The 22,120-nt window shown below is 36.7% G+C and overlaps 1 protein-coding gene across 3 annotated transcripts in view; it reads right to left on the minus strand.

The window, feature by feature from the left end:
- Positions 1-788: 788 nt before the first annotated feature.
- The window catches only part of LOC123551924 (monocarboxylate transporter 10-like), a 53,326-nt gene continuing 31,994 nt past the window's right edge, over positions 789-22,120 (minus strand). For 2 of the 3 annotated variants that reach the window (XM_045341228.2, XM_045341230.2), the window contains 3 exons: positions 18,274-18,303; positions 14,271-14,343; positions 789-13,065 (listed from right to left, as the gene is read on the minus strand). In XM_045341228.2, coding sequence (XP_045197163.2) covers positions 12,635-13,065; positions 14,271-14,343; positions 18,274-18,303 — 534 coding nt within the window. In that variant the 3' untranslated portion in view covers positions 789-12,634. The remainder of the gene's footprint in view (positions 13,066-14,270; positions 14,344-18,273; positions 18,304-22,120) is intronic. The other variant, XM_045341229.2, reaches the window with a different exon arrangement.

The following is a 22,120-nucleotide window of genomic DNA, read 5'->3' on the forward strand; positions in this document are numbered from 1 at the left end:
GTAAAGGAAGATCCTCCAGGCATTATTTCCAGCTTTAATAGTAAAGGAAGACCTTCCAGTTATTCTTACCTAGCTTTAATAGTGAAGGAAGATCCTCCAGGCATTATTTCCAGCTTAAATAGTAAAGGGAGACCTTCCAGTTATTCTTACCTGGCTTTAATAGTGAAGGAAGATCCTCCAGGCATTATTTCCAGCTTTTAACCTATACTGTGTTGGTGCGCTGTAAAACCCAAATAAATAAATAAATAAATAAAATATTTCCAGCTTTAATAGTGAAGGAAGACCTTCCAGTTATTCTTACCTGGCTTTAATAGTAAAGGAAGATCCTCCAGGCATTATTTCCAGCTTTAACAGTAAAGGAAGACCTTCCAGTTATTCCTACCTATCTTTAATAGTGAAGGAAGATCCTCCAGGCATTATTTCCAGCTTTAACAGTAAAGGAAGACGTTCCAGTTATTCCTAGCTTAAATACTGAAGTAAGATCCTCCAGGCATTATTTCCAGCTTTAATGGTAAAGAAAGACTCTCCAGGCATTACTTAGGCAAGGGTTGGCACCTGGGTATGGGTAAGATCCTTCTGCAAGTCAGCTTTATGGCCGACTCGCATGAAGACCTAAGCAGGGCTAGAACCAAGATGTCATGGGTAGGTGCCTATGATTGGAAATCAGCAAGACAAACAGCATCAAAATGGGCTACAAGGACATTTGAGCTAAGAAATTAAAAAAAAAAGATTTGTTTGATCTCCTGTCTCGCCATTTCTTTATTCTACTGGTATGAAGAAACAAAACAGAAAAAAATAAAATTTATTTCATGTTTTCAGGAGAGTAGGATGATATAAAGAGATATAGAAGGAACATTATATAACACTCACACATCACTAAATTATCACAGCAAACTCTCTAACAATCTTAAATTGATGTATTTATATTACATACTATTATATTTTTGCTAAATCTTTCTAAAATATTACCATTTGCTGTTTAATAAAACAGAATCTTTTCTCTGAAATGTTATTTTATATCTATACCCAGTTGATGAAATTTAAGGACATTTCCTCATCAAATCACACATTTTAACAAAGAACAACACACTAAAAGAAAGTAAAATACATTGTTGGTAATAAACATTCCTTCCAGCAAAAAGGCAGCAAAGTCATTTGATGCAGGCCAAATTAAATTTTACACAAAGTGCCAAAACAATATGCAATGATATTCAAATTATATTGCCAATCCAAGTTCAGGCATCCTAGAGCCCAAACGATCTTACCCTAAATCTTCCTGGGTTTCAAACCAGTACCTTAGACCTCAATTCTATCTTCACTTACCTGTAGAATGGAGTTTAAACACTCTATTCTTACATCACTGCATCCTAAGATAGAGTTTAAATTCTTAGTTCTTACATCACTTCATTCTAAAATGATATTTAAATGCTCAGTTCTTACATCACTGCACCCTAGGATTGAGTTTTAATGCTCAGTGCCTTAAGATGGAGTTTAAATGCCCTTTTCTTAGATCACTACACCTAAGGATATTTGAACACTATTCTTACATCACTGTACCCTAGGATAGAGTTTACTCTTTTCTTACATGGCTGCAACTTAAAATATAGCTTAAATGCTCTATTCTTGCACCACAGCACCTTTGAAGGATTTCCTACACATTTGTATTATTATGTCAAAGTTCTCCATCTTGAAAACTTAAAGAAGTGTACCTTAATTTGACCTCGAAATGTGACTTAGCCACTTTATTCAGAACACTTTAAAAGCAAAACTTCAACAAACTAACAACACTTTTATCACACTATCACAGTTTACAGATTAAAATACTATATAAAACAGATATCACAATATAGGTAACATGAACTTAGTTCTTTGTAATCAAAACAAAATTGTTAAAATGAAGTCCATTAAACATATCCCTTTAAAATTTAACTTATAAAAGGAAAAAACTACAACAGTAACAATCATATTAACAATTATTTGATAGGATCCTGATTTAAGGTAGTTGTGCATGTTTGCAACAAAGATAGTTCTACAATGTAGAATTTTATCAAAACCATAATTTTTTCAAAGCATCATTGTACCTTAAGGAAATACAGCCAATGAGAAGATAAAGAGTCTTGTGCTTGACATTTTGTGTGTGAAAAAAAACCTGGTTCTCTGGGGTCAATTTTCATAATGGTGTTCTAATGTCAATATTAACCTTACCAAGAATGACAGTAGCACTGAATGTTCAACACTTTATACACGGGATATCATAGATTCCCAGCAACATTTATGATATTCAACTGTTACCAGGATTTATTCTAGGTTTTCCAGATAAATGATGTTACACCATTACTTCCGGTTAATCAAAAGTGCAGAATTACCTTAAAGGCAGTTAAATATCAAACAGAAAAAATTTAAAGTGCCCACTAGAACTAACATAGATGTTTTTTCTGTAATTCATGTGTTAACTTGGCTGATTTATAAAACATCTTTACATTACTTTTTACATATGCCACCACAATTCAAGATGGCCTGTCAGAGGTAGTTTCAGATGAGGGTTTCAGTCTCTAGTACTCTTCTGCCTTGACCTTTGACCTACTGTCCCCAAACAATACAGGTCAAGTACTGACCACAGGCAATCATCCTTTGAAGTTTGACAGTACTAGATCAAAACAGTCTCTTTACTTGTCTTTTGTCCGGTTTACAATTCAGAAAGCATTTAAACATTCTGTGTAAATTTTACCAAAAATAGACCCTGAAGAAGGCTCTGTACAAGACGAAACGTTGGTCTTATAATAAAATTGTTAAACTAAATCTGCTTTGGTTGTGTGGTTACTGGTACATTACACTTTGGTGTCTTACTATAGTACAAAAATAGATGATTATAGAACTATTACAACTTTAATATACAACCTTTTGGCAATAATTAAAAACAACCAACAATTTGTACTTCATCTACAAAACAAGAGATCACAGAGTGATCTTGGCGCCCACCAATGTGCCATTTTTGAGTGTTTCAAATTTCAAGACTTACTGACTAGCTCAAGGTCAAATTTCATTTCCGTACACAACACTTTGCATGTGGTCCAAATTCGAAAGCTGTAGCTTGAGAAATGTGAAAGTAGGTCACTAGATCAATTTCAAGGACGAAATGTGAAAGTAGGTCACTAGGTCAAAATCTAGGTCAAATTACACTTCAGAACACAAATTTATGCATGTGGTCCAAATTTAAAGCCTGTACCTTCAAAAATGTGGAAGTAGGTTACTAGGTCAATGTCAAGGTCAAAGTTTGTTTCGGTACACAATCCTATGCATGTGGTCTAAATTTGAAGCCTGTAGCTACAAAAATGTGAAAGTAGGTCACTAGGTCAATCTTAAGGTCAAAGTTCATTTTGGTACACAAAACTATGCATGTGGTCCAAATTTGAAGGCTGTAGCTTGAGAAATGTGAAAGTAGGTCACTAGGTCGAAATCAAGGTCAAATTTTATTTCGGAACACAGAACTATGCATGTGTTCCAAATTTGAAGCCTGTACCTTCAAAAATGTGAAAGTAGGTCACTAGGTCAATGTAAAGGTCAAAGTTTGTTTCAGTACACAAAACTATGCATGTGGTCCAAATTTGAAGGCTGTAGCTTGAGAAATGTGAAAGTAGGTCAGTAGGTCAAAATCAAGGTCAAATTCCAATTCGGAACACAAAACTATGCATGTGGTCCAAATTTGAAGCCTGTACCTTCAAAAATGTAAAGTAGGTCACTAGGTCAAAGTCAAGGTCAAAGTTTTTTTCAGTGCACAAAACTATGCAAGTGGTCCAAATTTGAAGGCTGTAGCTACAGAAATGTGAAAGTAGGTCACTAGGTCAAAATCAAGGTCAACTCATGTCAAGGTTCATCTTGCCACTCAAAACCATACATGTGGTCCAAATTTGAATGTTGTAGGTTATTGACAAGAAGATTTTAAAATCTTTTCCCTATATAAGTCTATATGAACCATGTGACCCCCCAGGGCGGGGCCATATTTGACCCTAGGGGGATAATTTGAACAAACTTGGTAGAGAACCACTAGATGATGCTACATTACAAATGCCAAAGCCCTAGGCTTTGTGGTTTGGACAAGAAGATTTTCAAAGTTTTTCCCTATGTAAGTCTATGTAAACCATGTGACCCCTGGGGCGGAGCCATATTTGACCCTAGGGGGATAATTTGAACAATCTTAGTAGAAGACCACTAGATGATATCATATACAAAATATCAAAGCCCTAGGCCCTGTGGTTTTGAACAAGAGGTTTTTCAAAGTTTTTCCCTATATAAGTCTATATAAACCATGTGACCCCCGGGGCGGGCCATATTAGACCCCAAGGAAATATTTTGAATCATCTTGGTAGAGGACCACTAGATGATGCTTCATACCAAATATCAAAGCCCTAGGCTCTGTGGTTTTGAACAAGAAGATTTTCAAAGTTTTTCCCTATATAAATCTATGTAAATTATAGAAATAAACAAAGGGCCATAACTTATTAAAAAATTGTTGAACCAGTCTGATTTTCAGGGGGACACAACTAGGGTACCAATACATCATTCTGACAAAGTTTGGTCAAAATCCCCCTGGTAGTTTCTGAGGAGATGCGATAACGAGAAATTGTTAACGGACGGAAGGACGGACGGACTGACGGACGGACGGACGGACGGAAGGACGACGGACCACGGACGCAGAGTGATTTGAATAGCCCACCATCTGATGATGGTGGGCTAAAAAGATAGAATATGAAATTTAAAAGAAATAAAACAAATTTCTGCTACAATTTCTATTACAAACAAGAGTCACAAAATGACACTATATTACAATAACATTTCTGAAACAATAGCATAGGCAGTGATCTTCAAATATTATGACACAGTTATACGTTTATCTATAGATATTCTAACAAACAAGAAAGTGGTCTATACACATTCGACTTGCAAACATAGTAATTTTCAGACATTCTGCCACTAGCAAAATTATGTCTAGATATTCTAACACAAGCACAGTGAACTCCAGTCATTCTGATACTAGTACATTCATTTTTGTTTATCTATTTCTAGATATACTGGCAAACTGACATACCGTAAAAGCAGAAATTTTTGCAAGGGTTTAATTTTCGCTTTATTCGCGAGACCCTACGTCTTGCAAAAATTAATCCTCGCGCAAGGATACAATTTTTGCAATTTCACAAATACAGTTGAATATCGTTACCTCGATATCGGTTAGCTCGATACTCCGGTTAGCACGATGTGTTTTAGTCGGTCCCGATTTTTCCCTTTATATTTTAATGTAATTATTTATCATTACCTCGATATGATTAGCTCAATATTTTGTTAGCTCGATGAGATTTTTTCAGTCCCGTCATCTTACCTGCACTGTTTTTACACCTGGTTTCGTCGATATTACAACTTGTCAAAAAATATCCATGTTATTTGTAAGGTGTGAAAATCAACCTATTGTTGTTCAGCGATATATTAATCATAATCAAGCTAGTTTGTTTGTTTATTTTGTTTGTTATATAATCTTTAATCCAATTTAAATGTCAGGAAGTTTGCATTTAATTCAAAATAATTAGTCTCATGAAAAACAGCGTGCAAGGAAGCAAGCTGTTTTCAAATATAACAACTAATTTGGATGAAATATTTTTCTGTGAGTAAAAATCTGCCATTTAGGATTAAGTAACAATATGCATATTTAACAGGCAAATTTTCGTTATCAAAACAGTCAAAATGACTACTCAGCTAGGAACATTATCGCTGCATTCAGATTTGTTTAGCGAAGGAATAAAAATGCTAATATTTACACATATATTTTGAAAAATTAAAAAGTTGTAAGTATGTACATGTATGAAATATTTGATTAAGATGTTTTATTTGTCAATAAAATTAAAATCGTATTTACGTTTTATACTATTTTTTCCCCTTTCCAACCCTTTGGAATACGCATTGGATATAATGACAATATAGACGTCCGACGCAAGTACAAATTAGTCCAAGACAGTCGATATCGTTACGTCGAACTTCGGATATGTCGATACTATTTTAACAGTCCCTTGAATATCGAGGTAACGGTATTCGACTGTATTAAACATCGCGAACAAACTTGAAATTTCAAATTCACAAAATTTTGACCTTACAAAAATATGTGCTTTTACAGTAGCATTTTTATAATATATAAAAATTTAACATTAGTATAGTGACAGACATGCAGACACTGTTCATAGTGCCCTCTATACATTCTGTCATAATGTAATTATAATGGTCTTTAGATTTTCCAGTACCTACATTGTTATCTCTAAACAAATTTTTCTTTGACAAAATACACTTTCCTGACAACTAGGCGATTATCTCTACCCTCTAGACATTTTGATACCATATATAGTTATTTCTAAGACTTTCTGACAAATAAATGGTTATCTCTAGATATTATAATGCAACATATATTTTTCTCACTTATCGGACAGAAAAATCTCTATTTTTAGAAGTGCTGGAAAATCTTATCTGACATGGGTTATTCCACACTCCTGTGACGGACTACTTCATGCACTGAATATACATATTATTTATGTAAAATAATTAAAAATTAGGTACCTTTATCTTTTCTCTCCGTTCCTTATAGTGTATTTCTCGATTCAAAATTCATTACTTTATGGTAAGAACGTACCATTACGCTACAAACAATAAAACTAAAGCGGAGCTTTGTTATTGTGCGTCACTGAAATGTTACGACGTCACTTCTGCTTACGGACGCCAATTTCCCGCGTTTTAAGTAGTTTCATATTTTTATGCTTGTTTTTATTGTTTCTGTTGTGGTAAGTGAGAAATAGAATCCATAATTGGTGTTCGGTGAAGATCGGAAATCCCAACCCTCGGGCGCACCGCTCAAGTCTTAAACTCGGCTCAGCCTCGTTTAAGACTTGAGCGGTGCGCCCTCGGGTTGGGATTTTCTGATCTTAACCGAAGACCAATGATGGATTCTCTATATCTCTCAGACTTTCTTAAACTACATGGTGATATCTAGACCTTCAGGTCACTACGAATGTAATGATATTAAAACATTCTGAAAACTACATAGTGATATCTGGTCATTCTGACTTATTACACAGAGATCTCTCTAACACTTTATAAAAAAGCAAGCAAAGCAGCCTTCCAATCTTCTCAATAACAAGAGGGTCATGATGACCCTGGATCGCTCGCCAGAGTAATATATTTCAAATGTCAAACTGATGATTTTTAGAAATTTTTTGGAAAATTTTCCGATGTACAATCAAGTAACCACTGGGGCGGGGCCAATTTTACCCCGGGGGTCATGATTTGAACAAAGTTTGTAGAAGTCGACTAGGCAATGTTACATATCGAATATCTAAGATCTAGGCCTTCTGGTTTATTTTAAGCAAATTTATGAAGATTTCCCTATGTACAATAAAGTAACCCCTGGGGCTGGGTCAATTTGACCCTGAGGGGGTCAATATTTGAACAAATTTTGTAGAGGTCCACTAAGCAATGCTACATGTTGAATATCTAAGCTCTAGGCCTTCTGGTTTATTTTTAGAAAATATTGAAGATTTTTCTATGTACAATCAAGTAACCCCATGGGGCGGGGCCAATTTGACCCCGGGGTCATGATTTGAAGAAATTTTGTAGAGGTCTACTAGGCAATACTACATGTCAAATATCTAAGACCTAGGCCTTCTGGTTTATTTTTAGAAATTTTTTGAAGATTTTCCTATGTACAATCAAGTGACCCCTGGGGCGGGGTCAATTTTGACCCTGGGGTCATGATTTGAACAAATGTTGTAGAGGTCCACTATGCAATGCTACATGTGAAATATCTAAGCTCTAGGCCTTCTGGTTTATTTTAAGAAAATTTTTGAAGATTTTCATATGTAAAATCAAGCGACCCCTAGGGCGGGGTCAATTTTGACCCCGGGGGTCATGATTTGAACAACTTTAGTAGAGGTCTACTAGGCAATGCTACATGTCAAATATCTAAGCTCTAGAGCTTCTGCTTTTTGAGAAGAAGATTTTTTAAGGTTTTCCTATGTAAAATCAAGTGACCCCTGGGACGGGGTCTGATTTGAATAAATTTTGTAGAGGTCCACTAGGCAATGCTACACGTGAAATATCTAAGACCTAGGCCTTCTGCTTTATTTTTAGAAAATTTTTTAAGATTTTCCTACGTAAAATCAAGTGACCCCTGGGGCGGGGTCAATTTTGACCCTGGGGTCATGATTTGAACAACTTTAGTAGAGGTCCATTAGGCAATGCTACATGTCAAATATCTAAGGTCTAGGGCTTCTGGTTTTCAAGAAGAACTTTTTAAGATTTTTCTATGTAAAATCAAGTGACCCCTGGGGCGGGGTCAATTTTGACCCCGGGGTCATGATTTGAACAAACTTGGTAGAGGTCCACTAGGCAATGCTTCACACCAAATATCTAAGCTCTAGGGCTTCTGGTTTTTGAGAAGAAGATTTTTAAAGTTTTTCCTTTCGGTTGCCATGGCAACCAGAGTTCTGCATGGAATTCAATTCTTTGAACAATTTTTAGAGAAGACCATCCAAGGAACATCCATGTGAAGTTTCATCAAAATTGGCCTGTTGGTTTAGGAGGAGATGTTGTTTAAAGGAAAGTGTGGACGGACGGACGGACGGACGGACGCCGGACGGTGAGCGATCATAATAGCTCACCCTGAGCACTTTGCGCTCTGGTGAGCTAACAAAAGATCACAGAGTGATTTTGGCACCCACCACTGAGCCATTTATAAATGTTCGAATTTCAAGGCTAGCTCAAGATCAAAATCAAGGTCAAACTTCATTTTGGTACATAACACTGTGCATGTGGTCCTTGCATGTGGTTCTAATTTGAAAGCTGTAGCTTGAGAAATGTGAAACTAGGTCACTAGATCAATTTCAAGGTCAAAGTTCACATCTGTACACAAAACTATGCATGTGCTTCGAATCTGGGGGCAGTAGCTTGAGAAGAGTGAAAGTAGGTCACTTGGTCAAAGTCAATGTCAAATTCCATTTTGGAACACAAAAACATGCATGTGGTCCAAATTTGAAGCCTGTAGCTTCAGAAATGTGAAAGGTCATCAGGTCAATCTCAAGATCAAAGTTCATTTCGGTACACAAAACTATGCATGTGGTCCAAATTTGAAGGCTGTAGCTCGAGAAATGTGAAAGTAGGTCACTAGGTCAAAATAAAGGTCAAATTTCATTTCTGAACACAAAACTATGCATGTGGTCCAATTTTGAAGCCTGTACCAATGTCAAGGTCAAAGTTTGTTTCGGTACACAAACCTATGCATGTGGTCCAAAGTTGAAGGCTGTAGCTACAGAAATGTGGAAGTAGGTCACTAGGTCAAGATCAAGGTCAACTCATGTCAAGGTTCATCTTGCCACTCAAAACTATACATGTGATCTAATTTTGAATATTGTAAGTTATGGACAAGAAGATTTTAAAAGTTTTTCCCTATATATGAACCATGTGACCCCCCGGGCGGGGCCATATTTAACCCTTTGCACAAACTTGGTAGAGAACCACTAGATGATGCTACATCACAAATATCAAAGCCCTAGGCTTTGTGGTTTGAACAAAAAGATTTTCAAAGCTTTTCCCTACATAAGTCTACATAAACCATGTGAACCCCAGGGCGGGGCCATATTTGACCCTAGGGGAATAATTTGAACAATCTTAGAAGAGGACCACTAGATGATATCACATACAAAATATCAAAGCCTTAGGCCCTGTGGATTTGGACGAGAGGTTTTTCCAAAGTTTTTTCCCTACATAAGTCTATATAAACCATGTGACCCCCGGGACGGAGCTATATATGACCCAAGAGAAATAATTTGAACAATCTTGGTAGAGACTTGGGGTCATCAGGTAATTATAATTAAACAGTCTAGGAAATATAATCTGATAATTTTGTAAGTATTTATTCCTATATAACTCATATAACAAGTGACCCCCAGGGTGGGGCCTCTTTTCACCCAGGGGCATTATTTGAACAATCTTGTTAGAGATCCACTAGGCAATGCTACATACTTTCAGAGAAGAAGATTTTTCCCCCCAATATAAGTCAATGTCAATTTTGGGACCCCAGGGCAGGGCCTCTTTTTGCATAACTTGAACAATTTGGTTCAGGACCACAAGGTAATGAAATGTACTAAATATCAAAAGCCTAGGCCTTGCAGTTTCAGGCAAAAAGATTTTTAAAGTTTTTTCCTATACAAGTCTACATGAAACTGAAGATCCCCCGAGGCAGGGCCTCTATTCACCCCAGGGGCATAATTTGAACAACCTTGGTAGAGGACCACAAGGCAATGCTTCATATCAAATATTAAAGGCCTAGGTCTTGCAGTTTCAGAAGATTTTCAAAGTTATTTCCTATACAAGTCTATGAAAACCTGGGACCCCAGGGCAGGGCCTCTTTTCACCCCAGGGGCACAATTTGAACAATCTTCATAGGGGACCATTAGATAATGTCACATGCCAAATATCAAGGCTCTATGCCTTGCAGTTTTGGACAAGAAGATTTTTAAAGTTTTTCCTTATGGTTGCCATGGCATCCAGAGTTCTGCATGGAATTCAATTCTTTGAACAATTTTGAAAGGTGGCCATCCAAGGATCATTCCTGTGAAGTTTGGTGTAATTCTGCCTAGTGGTTTTCAAGAAGAAGATTTTTTTGGAAAATGTTGACAGACGTACGACACACGACACACATTACTCGACACACGACGACTGCGGACGACGGACATTGAGCAGTCACAAAAGCTCAGCAGCAGCCTTTGGCTCAGGTGAGCTAAAAACTCATCACACTAAAGACTACAGTAAAATCATTTAATTTCATGGGCATTAAATTTTGTGGTTTTAATCAAAATGGCAATTCTGTGGGAATATGAATTTGTGGATTTAATCTTTTGAACATAAAATGAAAGGGCATTGTACTTGTTCATTAGGATTAAATTTCAAGGATTGACAACCACGAAATCCAGAAAATTAGTCCCCCACGAATATTAATGATTTCACAGTATTGAAATCTGATATACAACAGAAGAAATTTAACTGTATGTTTTATACAGTTACCCTTGAAAAGTTTTCTTTCACAGTTATCACAGTGCCTACTTGAACTACTTAACTTACACATTTGATCCGTTGCCCCTGTAAGCACCATCTAGCAAAGGTGTAAACATGTAAAAATATTTTGATTTCTATGTACAATTAAAATCTAGCAAATTCATTAACAAGAAATATAGATATCTTTAGACAGCAATAACAACAAACTTTAACAAATTGAGCTGGAATTATCTAATGGAATTCTAGTAAGAAAGACTAGTTAAAACTCAACTAATTTACTCAAATTTAAAAATGTCAAAAAGTACTTTCTCTTACCATTACAAGATAATCTTATTTTTCTCAAAATCAATGTTTTCTTTTAGGATGCAAAATCTAAAGGTATAAATTAAAATCTACAGCTATACAATTTGAAACACTTTTAACCTTTGATTTTATTTTATAATATCACATATTAAACTATCATAAATTATGAAATTAATTTTTAGAATATTAAAATATGAAACAGTTTTGGTTCTGTTTTAATGCCACAATCAAAGGAGACATAGAAAAATAAGTAACAGGAGTTTAATGCCATATGCACCAGAGACTTCAAACATTAAGCAAGGCTACCTTCTTTAGCTACATTTAATGAATGTAAAAGAAGCAGAACCTCTGACGATTAAACTTTTCCCCCTGCAGACTATCTAATATGTAACCAGAACAAGCTGATATCTGCAAAACCATAACTATAACACAAGACTAGTTTTGCATGGTATTGAAAAAATTCATAAGACCGTTCCAATAACTCAACAACATAAGATTCAGCAAGGTTGAATCACTGACCCAAATTCAGCTGGGCTGGTTCAGAGGTATTAGCTCACCGAAATCAGCAAGACTGCTTCACAAACCCATATTCAGAATGCCTGGTTTGTAGATACAAACTAGCAAGGCTGGTTCAATGGAAAACTTTACCCAGAACCTTTGTAGCAAGACAAGTTCACACTCAAAATCAGCATAACTGGTCACTGTCCCAAAGACTTGGAACCAACAAGACCAGTCTATGGAACCAAAGTCTCGAAAAAACACTCTTCACTGACCTACATTCTATCACAAATAAACTTATATAAATTGTGCCTAATACTTTTATACTGACATTTTTTGCTCAATTCATCAACGCAGAAAGTTCTCAAGGTCAGTTAAACTCCCCGGTTTTTAACAAGCAGCCCTTACAAAACAGACATTTCCCAGCTAGATTCTTGGTCTTAAACTACATAATTATGCTTCCATTAGATGCTACAGATACAGCTACTTTACAAGTGTATTATTATTATCAATTTATCTTTTGGACTTTGAAGTCTTAACATGCAAATGTACTTTCTACAGTGTTTCAATTCCTCTTTATATTCACTGTATGTTCAGCTTAACCCTACAAATGCTTAACTTTTGAATGTTTCTTTGTAAAAGCTTTATATTCCCAACAGTTTTTTGTGTATATGTGAAACACATGCAGCACATGCTGGTAACTGTAGACTGCTGAACATCTTAACAGTCCAACCATATAGTGACATCTGCTTTATAATGACGTCTGCTCCTCACTGTCAAAAGTTACCTTAGAATCTAAATATTTACTGACTTCATCGAGCAGAGATGTAGCTTCACCAATATTTGACTGATCTTCTGGTTGTTTCTGTTCTGTGTCTGTTCCATACTTTCCTTTATGAACATTTGAATTCTGATTTGTATTTTCTTCACAGTTCTCTGGCTGTTTGTCCAAATTTTGATGGCTGTCTTCAAGCACTGGACTTGTTTCTTCAGAAGCGATAACCTGAACATCCGAAAATTTTATGCAAGGCTCATCAGTATTATCCCTCAGTGGGTTTTCCTCTTCAATACCTTGTTGTTTGTCCGGATAGATCAATTCCTGTGATGTCAGAATCTGAATTTCTGTTGAGGGACCTGAGGGAACGCCATTTTTCACATCTTTTGTGGCCGGTTTTGCTGGAACTGTTAACAGAAGAAAAATAAATAGTCATGTTATACCAAATTTGATTTATGCTATAAGATTGCTTACATTTAAATGATAAGGTGATAAATACATGAAAGTCTGTCTTACTAAAATTATTGTTATTTAAGTTACAATATAAGTATTATATGATTTAAATTTTTAAAGCAATGACCATCAACCAGTAATGCACTGTTTAGCAGTGATAAGGCAAAGTGCTTTCTTGTCCGGTGGAAGCAGACTAAATCAAAGCAATTTTAACGATTAAGTCCTTACCCTAGTAGTTAATCTGTAACTCCAGGAGAACCGCTGACCAGAGCGACTAGAAAAACTAGCCTGAGTAAAACTACAAACTCAAATAGAACCCCTAATCAGGGTAGAAACACTAACCTGTATAGAACAACTGACTTTAGCAGATGGAGATACCTGAGTATAACTGCTTAACTGACTAAAACCACTCAAATGAGTAGAACAACTAACTGCAGTAGACCCACTAACAGAAGTAGAACTACTAACCTGAAGAGAACCATGTATTTAAGTAGAACAACAAAGCTGAGTATAACCTCTTACCACAGTAGAACCACTAACCTGAGTAGTAATACAAAATTGAGTAGAACCACCAACCCAAAGCCTCAGTAGTCTGGATAAAACCTCTAAGCAAAGTAGAATAACAAATCTGTTGGCAGGTAAAACAACTTATCAAACCAGGAGTTTCATTACTGAAGTAGGTGGAAGTTGCAAAATAGACAGGGATCTGAAGAGTCCTTATTTGCTACAGGAAAAGGAGTTCGGGCTTCAGAACAATACAGCAGGGGGAAATCCCAGCCCACTGGCCCTTAATAAAACCCATGACCAAAGAAGAACCAATAACCTGAGGAGAACCCTTAACCTGAGCAGAATCACTAACCTGAATAGAACCTTAAACCTAAGGAAAACCATTTAAATGAGTAGAGTCACTAACCTGAATAAAACCACTAACCTGAGCAGAACTACTAACTTGAGTAGAACCATAAACCTGAACAGAACCACTAACATGAGCAGGACAACTAAGCTTACTAATTTAGAGCAGAGTAAAAGACTCACTTAAGTGGAGTCTCTAAACTTAGTAGAACCACTAAATCCGAGTTCAACCACTTACCTTAGTAAAACCAACAGACTTCAAGATTTGTAGTAGGTGTAGCTAAGGCCATTAAAATTTAAAATATACCTTTAACTTCATTATATATATCCATAACTGACATCGAGGCAAACTCCATTGTCTCTGTAACTGCAGGAAAACTCTGAAAGGTAACCAAATACATCAGAATCTTAAATATTCATGTTAATTAATTAACACAAAGCTGAAAATGAAAACATATTAACAACTTTCAAACATATTCACCCATAACTCAACTGATTTCTTACTAAAATACCATGTCTTCTGTACGAAAATCCCTTCGTTAATTTACAGCCAATGGAATATCTCAAAAAAATTCTTCTGTTTTATAAGACCTTTTTGCTTTTATGCTAACTGAGACAAGAGGCCAAGGTGGCCCTATATTGCTCATCTGAGTTTAGTTGCTTGCTTGAACAGTTAAAAGTTCCTACTAAATAATTACAGACAGGTAATGTGTATATGTGTTTTCTTTTCTTTTTTTTTCTTCTTTTTTTTGCGGGGAGGGAGGGGGGGTGGAGGAATGAGGCGGTGTAAGACACTGGGGAAACGATGTGATATGACAATATCATACATAAAGATTTTAAAGTTTCCACTACAAAAATAAAGACAGTTTGAGACAAGATTTTTGAAATCTTTCCTACACAGGTCTATTTAAACCATGTACCCCCCGGGGCTGGGCCAATTTTAACCCCAATTTGGTAAAGGACTACCATACGATGCTACATACCAAATATCAAAGCCCTAGGCCATGTGGTTTTGTACAAGAACATTTTCAAAGTTTTCTCTATGTTAGTCTATATAAACCACCAGGGCAGGACCATATTTGATCCTAGTGGTACAATTTGAATTACAATTAGAGGACCACTAGATAATGCTACATACCAAATATCAAAGCCCTACGCCCTGTGGTTTTGGACAAGAAGATTTTCAAAGATTTTCCCTATAAAAGTGACCTCCAGGGCGGGGCCATATTTGACCATATGGGGAAAATTTGAACAATTTTGGTAGAGTACCACTAGATTATGCTACATACCAAATATCAAAGCCCTAGGACCTGTGGTTTTGCACTAGAAATTTTCAAAGTTCTGAATGGAATTCAATTCTTTGAACAATTTTAAAGAAGGGTCCATCCCTGTGCTGTGAAGTTTCATAAAATTGGCCAGGTGGTTTAGGAGGAGATGTTGTTTAAAGGAAAATGTTGACAGATGGCAGACAATCATTGACCACAATAGCTCACCCTTCAGCACTTCGTGCTCAGGTGAGCTAACATTTAATTACTAAAATAAGTAACAAAATATGGTAACAATATTTTCCAGAATGGCTCAACATACAATAGAAAAAACTAGTCAATGCATTTTGGAAGTTCCTTATCATTCCCACCCTTTATTAAGAATAATGTATAATAGTATCATTTTCAAGAAACATGGTCGTGATGACCCTGTAAGAAATTCTCAGCAAAAACCGATATAAAAAGAAACATTTATACCATACTACTTTGAAAACTGGCATGCAGATTAAAGGGAGAACTCCACAGAGAACCTAGACCCATCTCTGACAGTAATGTTCAGTTTTTGTTGAAATAGAAAACTAGAGCTGTCACTATTGGTGACAAATGCCCCTGAAGCATGCCAAAGAATGCTACAGCTGTATGCGTAAAAAAAAATCACACATCATTTCGTGACCTTGAGACATTTCAAGACCTAAGAGGCCCGGGTTATAAACGTGACAATATGGATAACATTTGTTTCAAATTATTTTCAAATCCCCTGATAAATGGCAGAGTTATGAACCAGACAAGAAAAACCTTAGATTTCTCAGTGTGACCTTGACCTTGGGGCTAGGGGTCTGGGTCTTGTGCATATCACCTCATCTCCTTATAGGAAACATTTATGCCAAGTAATTTCAAAATCCCTTCATCAATGGCAGAGTTATGGACCATACAAGAAACAGACCCTGTTAACCTTTAAGTGTGACCTTAGAGCTATGGGTCTGGATCTTGCGCATGACATATCATCTCATTATGAGGAACATTTATGACAAGTAATTTCAAAATCCCTTGATGAATGGCAGAGTTATGAACCAGACACGAAACAGACCCTGTTAACCTTTGACTTCTAAGTGTGACCTTGACCTTGGAGGTAGGAGTCTGGGTCTTGCGCATGACACGTCGTCTCATTATGGTAAACATTTATGCCAAGTTATTTGAAAATCCTTTCATGGATGGCAGAGTTATGGACCAGACACAAAACAGACCATGATAACCTTTGACCTCTAAGTGTGACCTTGACCTTGGAGCTAGGGATCTGGGTCTTGCGCATGACACGTTGTCTCATGATGAACATTTATGCCAAGTGATTTCAAAATCCCTTGATGGATGAAAGAGTTACAGCCCAGACAAGAATTAACCGGACGCTCGGATGCACAGTGCGATTTTAATATGCCCACCTTCGGGGGGCATAAAAAAAGGTTGTACCTATTCTCCATATTGCCATCTATTCCTTGTACCATTTTGTTTGTTTTTGATTGTTTTAGGTTTAATGCCGTTTTTCAACAGTATTTCAGTTATGTAAGGGCAGGCAATTAATCTAACTGGTGTCCACAAGTAACTGCAAATTACCCCGCATGATTCAGAGGTGGAGGAAGAATGATGTAAGACACAATGTCTTTAATCAAATCTTCACGGAGGACAAATGCCATGCCCCGGGATCAGACTTACAACCCCAAGATTTGTAGATCTGCACTCTCCCTATTGAGCTAAGCAGGAGATACTTTGTTTGTTTTGGGTTTAGCTCCATTTTTCAACAGTAGTGGTGGGCAGTTAACCTAACCAGTGCTCCTGGACTTTTTACCAGTACTAAACTATTCTCAAGTACTGCCAACTTCTCCACATGAATCAGAGGTGGAGGACAAATAATTTTAGACACAATGTCTTTTATCAAAATGTCACAGAGAACATAGGGATCAAACTCACGACTGCGTGATCCATAGATCTGTGCTCTCTCTCTGAAGAATTTATTTTTACTTTTAAAGTTATCGCAGGATCCCATTTTGTGTAACTGACAGACAGATGCGGGGTTAACCACAAGTCCTAATGAAACACCAGTAGGCGACTAAAAAGAAATAAAAGCAGTATTCTAAATTTATTTAGCTAGCTTAATTTCTGATTTTTGTTTTCAACATATAGAAAAGAAGCAATGCCTTGCAAGCTCAAACATTTAAGCAGTCTTTAGATTCTATATTACAAGTAGATGAAACAGCTGTCCAAACAGATGTTGGTTAGAAAAGCACTAGTTTCATTACTGCATATGAGCTTAGAAAGTTACAACCATAAAGGGAGGTAATAAAAACAATGGGTTCAATAAAACTACCTATTTTGTCAATCAATCTTCAAAGCTTTGTCTTATAAATACAGAAAACAACTAATTGAAAGTAGGATCTTACAAGAAATTAACACATCTTACGTTCATAACAAAAAATGTCGCAACCACATTACAAACAAAGGCATTCTGAGCCTTTAAAGGTCAGAGTATTAAGGTGTAATAATTAGGTATAATGAGAAAAGAAATGTCTTAAGCACTTCACTTGCAGTGTAAGATTGAAACATAAGTATTTCTTTGCATGTTCATCCAAGCAAGCAGTGCAAGAATAATATGTATTACATACAAAAGTGTTGGGTTAGATCTGTACAAGCCCTAGTAGGAGTTTTTCCATCTTCTGGTACTCAAAGTGATAATCTGTGATAGTCTGGTACAGACAGTAATAAAACAGATCTATAGAACCCAATACAAGTTTTTCTTTCTTTTGCTGCACAAAGCTGAAACTCTCAAGTAAGTTGAAAATGCCTCATGACACAAACAATTATTCAAGAGATATTTAAATTCATTCTGAAATGAAGATACAGTCTGTATATCTTTATTTAACTCCCCATGACCTGCATGAACCCTGCATGTCAGCATATCTGCCTGCTTTGCAAAGCAAACTTTAAGATGTTACTGAGTTGCAGACAGAAGGAAAGAGATGAAGATGAGACAAAGACCATAGCGATTGCACCCACCTTTCTGTTTCTCTCTGCTGGTGATTTTACCTGAGCAAAACATGTTATATATACAACCTTGGTGATTATTTTTCCTGACATTTAACAATGAAACTGTTGTATTAATACCAGGATGAAGGACTGTTGACCCTACTTTGAAATATTTTCAGTCCATTTGTATGTGAAGGCAAAAACAAAATTTTGCAAATGTAGTATTTTGTTAAGGGTTTGGGTTTTAATGAACATCACTGATGCGCTGAGGAAATTCTGCCAGTGGAAATATGGGACTGTTTGCTAGCAATTTTGGTGTTTTCACTTAAAAAATTGACATCAAGGTAGTTTTAACACTGGGAGTCTCTGATACAACAAGAGAGCTATGATGATCCCATATGGCTACCTTTGCAAAACTCTTCTAGATGGAAAACCCCTCCAAACTGAACTTTTACACTGGTCCAAAGGCTCTTCAGTTTAGAGAGGTTCCACTGTACACAAAATACAGATGAAGTTGTACAGCTGCCAAGTACAAAAACTGAGGCACAACTTAAACATTATAAACTGACATAAAGGTTCAAATTATATGCACATGTCTGCTTCATTTTGATGATGTATACCAAGTTTCATTTGAACTAGATGAAAATTGCATGAGTATGACAGACAGACAGACAGACTTAACATGGATGGACAGTCCAAGACACTATATACCACTTAGATCTTTGACAACAGGGGAAACTAGAAAATGCTTTTGTAAAAAAGCGCATGTCTCCCCCAATGCAAAGTCCTATAGGCAAGAAGTCAATAGGGGTCAGGAGCAAAAGTCAAAGAGACACTGATGGTTGGCTGCAATAGGGATCATCTACTTGGCATGTCCAATCATCCCGCTAAATTTCAACACTCTTGGCCTAGTGGTTCTCAAGTCACTGTTCAGGCTTCTGTGACCTTGACCTTTTATCAAGTGACCTCAAAATAAATAGGGGTCATCTACTCTGCAAGTCCAATCATCCTATTAAGTTTCAACATTGTAGGTCAAGTGGTTCTCAAGTTATTTCCAAAAAATGATTTTACATGAACAGGCCACTGTGGCCTTGACCTTTAATAGACTGACCCCAAAATCAATAGGGGTCATCTACTCTGCATGTTCAATCATCCTATGAAGTTTCAACATTCTGGGTCAAGTGGTTCTCAAGTTATTGATCAGAACTGGTTATCAATGTTCAGGCCCCTGTGACCTTGACCTTAAACGGAGTGACCCCAAAAACAATAGTGGTCATTTACTCTGCATGAACAATCATCATATGAAGTTTCAACATTCTGGGTCGAGAGGTTCTCAAGTTATTGATTGGAAATGGTTTTCCATGTTCAGGCCCCTGTGGCCTTGACCTTTAACAGAGTGACCCTAAAATCATTAGGGGTCATCTACTCTGTATGACCAATCATCCTATGAAATTTCAACATTCTGGGTCAAGTGGTTCTCTAGTTATTGATCGGAAATGGTTTTCCATGTTCAGGCCCTGTGACCTTGACCTTTGACAGAGTGACCCCAAAATCAATAGGGGTCATCTACTCTGCAAGTCCAATCATCCTATTAAGTTTCAACATTGTAGGTCAAGTGGTTCTCAAGTTATTTCCAAAAAATGATTTTACATGAACAGGCCACTGTGGCCTTGACCTTTAATAGACTGACCCAAAAATCAATAGGGGTCATCCACTCTGCATGTTCAATCATCCTATGAAGTTTCAACATTCTGGGTCAAGTGGTTCTCAAGTTATTGATCAGAACTGGTTATCAATGTTCAGGCCCCTGTGACCTTGACCTTTAACGGAGTGACCCCAAAAACAATAGTGGTCATTTACTCTGCATGAACAATCATCATATGAAGTTTCAACATTCTGGGTCGAGAGGTTCTCAAGTTATTGATTGGAAATGGTTTTCCATGTTCAGGCCCCTGTGGCCTTGACCTTTAACAGAGTGACCCTTAAATCATTAGGGGTCATCTACACTGTATGACCAATCATCCTATGAAATTTCAACATTCTGGGTCAAGTGGTTCTCTAGTTATTGATCGGAAATGGTTTTCCATGTTCAGGCCCTGTGACCTTGACCTTTGACAGAGTGACCCCAAAATCAATAGGGGTCATCTACTCTTCATGACCAATCATCCTATGAAGTTTCAACATTCTGGGTCAAGTGGTTCTCAAGTTACTGACCGGAAATGGTTTTCAATGTTCGGGCCCCTGTGACCTTGACCTTTAATGGAGTGACCCCAAAATCGATAGGGGTCATCTACTTTGCATGTACAATCATCCTATGAAGTTTCAACATTCTGGGTCAAGTGGTTCTCTAGTTATTGATCGGAAATGGTTTTCCATGTTCAGGCCCCTATGACCTTGACCTTTGATGGAGTGACCCCAAAATCAATAGGGGTCATCTACTCTTTATGACCAATCATCCTATGAAGTTTCAACATTCTGGGTCAAGTGGTTCTCTAGTTATTGATCGGAAATGGTTTTCAATGTTCGGGCCCCTGTGACCTTGACCTTTGACTGAGTGACCCCAAAAACAATAGGGGTCGTCTACTCCAGCAGCCCTACAACCCTATGAAGTTTGAAGGTTCTAGGTCAAATGGTTCTCCAGTTATTGCTCGGAAATGAAGTGTGATGTACGGACGGACGGGCGGACAGACGGAAGGATGGACGGACGGACGGACGGACAGGGCAAAAACAATATGTCTCCTGGGGGAGACATAATAAAAACCTGCAGAAATACCGTTAAGATGATCATGAATTTTAATCAAACATTCAACTTAGAATAACCATACCGGTAATTACCATCTTACAAGGTTATGGATAGTATCTTTATCAGCTGAATGTATTATGTTAATATATTCATAACTTATTTGTCACCATGCCAAAAGAGGTAAACTCTTTAAATTTTTTACTTCTTAGTGTACTTCCATTATGCAGTACATTAAACATAAGCACTGTAAATACCTTATTGTGCCTATAAAAAATGTAAAAACCAGGCATTACCAGCAATTCTCTTTAAATGTGGGAAAGGACATTGTTTGCATGCAGAACCTCAACAGTACCTGTCAAGTGATTGAACTCATCATGTATGGACCAATAGGTCACAGCTCCATCTCCCTTTATTAAGCCAAGTAAATTTTGTTGTTTATGTTGTTTATGATGTGTAAGGACATGAGCATGCATTCATCAGCTGGCTACTACGTGCATGCAGTCTATAATGTTTGTCAACACTTGATCATAATTAGCAGTACCAATAATAAAAGTAAAAGAAAGGTGTGTAAATGAACCAATGTATTTCAAAATGTGCATCTGTTGTACACCTGTCCTTATTTAAGGCAATACTAACCATGTCCATTATGGGTGAAAACTTTTCCAGAAGATGGACAATAAAAAGGGTTTTGAATCAAACAAAAAATAGCAGCCTGTAAAATAACATATCTACTCCACTGTATAACCATAGTTTACTGTTAATGCGAGAGTGTATCAGTCTAATCTAGAAATTAGTTTCATACCCTTTCAACAGTATTTCTGATCCGGCTGAAACTTTTTTGAAATATTGTGTATGTTTATCTTTTCTTTTTGAGACTTACTGCTAGGCTACTCATTTATACATTTATATTTATTTAGTACATATACATCTATTTCCTGTAAACAACTTTTAATAATAGAATGTATAGATGATAAATTGTACTCAAAGGATAAACATACTGACTGCTATGTTCTAAACATACTGACTGCTATGTTTATACATAACTACTAACTTTTAAGGTTTTTTCTGTCAAGTTTATGGTTGAACATAACGTTATATATAACCATATTCACTAGAATGTTCACAGTCATGTTT

Source organism: Mercenaria mercenaria, chromosome 4 (assembly GCF_021730395.1).
Source record: "Mercenaria mercenaria strain notata chromosome 4, MADL_Memer_1, whole genome shotgun sequence".
Taxonomy (NCBI): domain Eukaryota; kingdom Metazoa; phylum Mollusca; class Bivalvia; order Venerida; family Veneridae; genus Mercenaria; species Mercenaria mercenaria.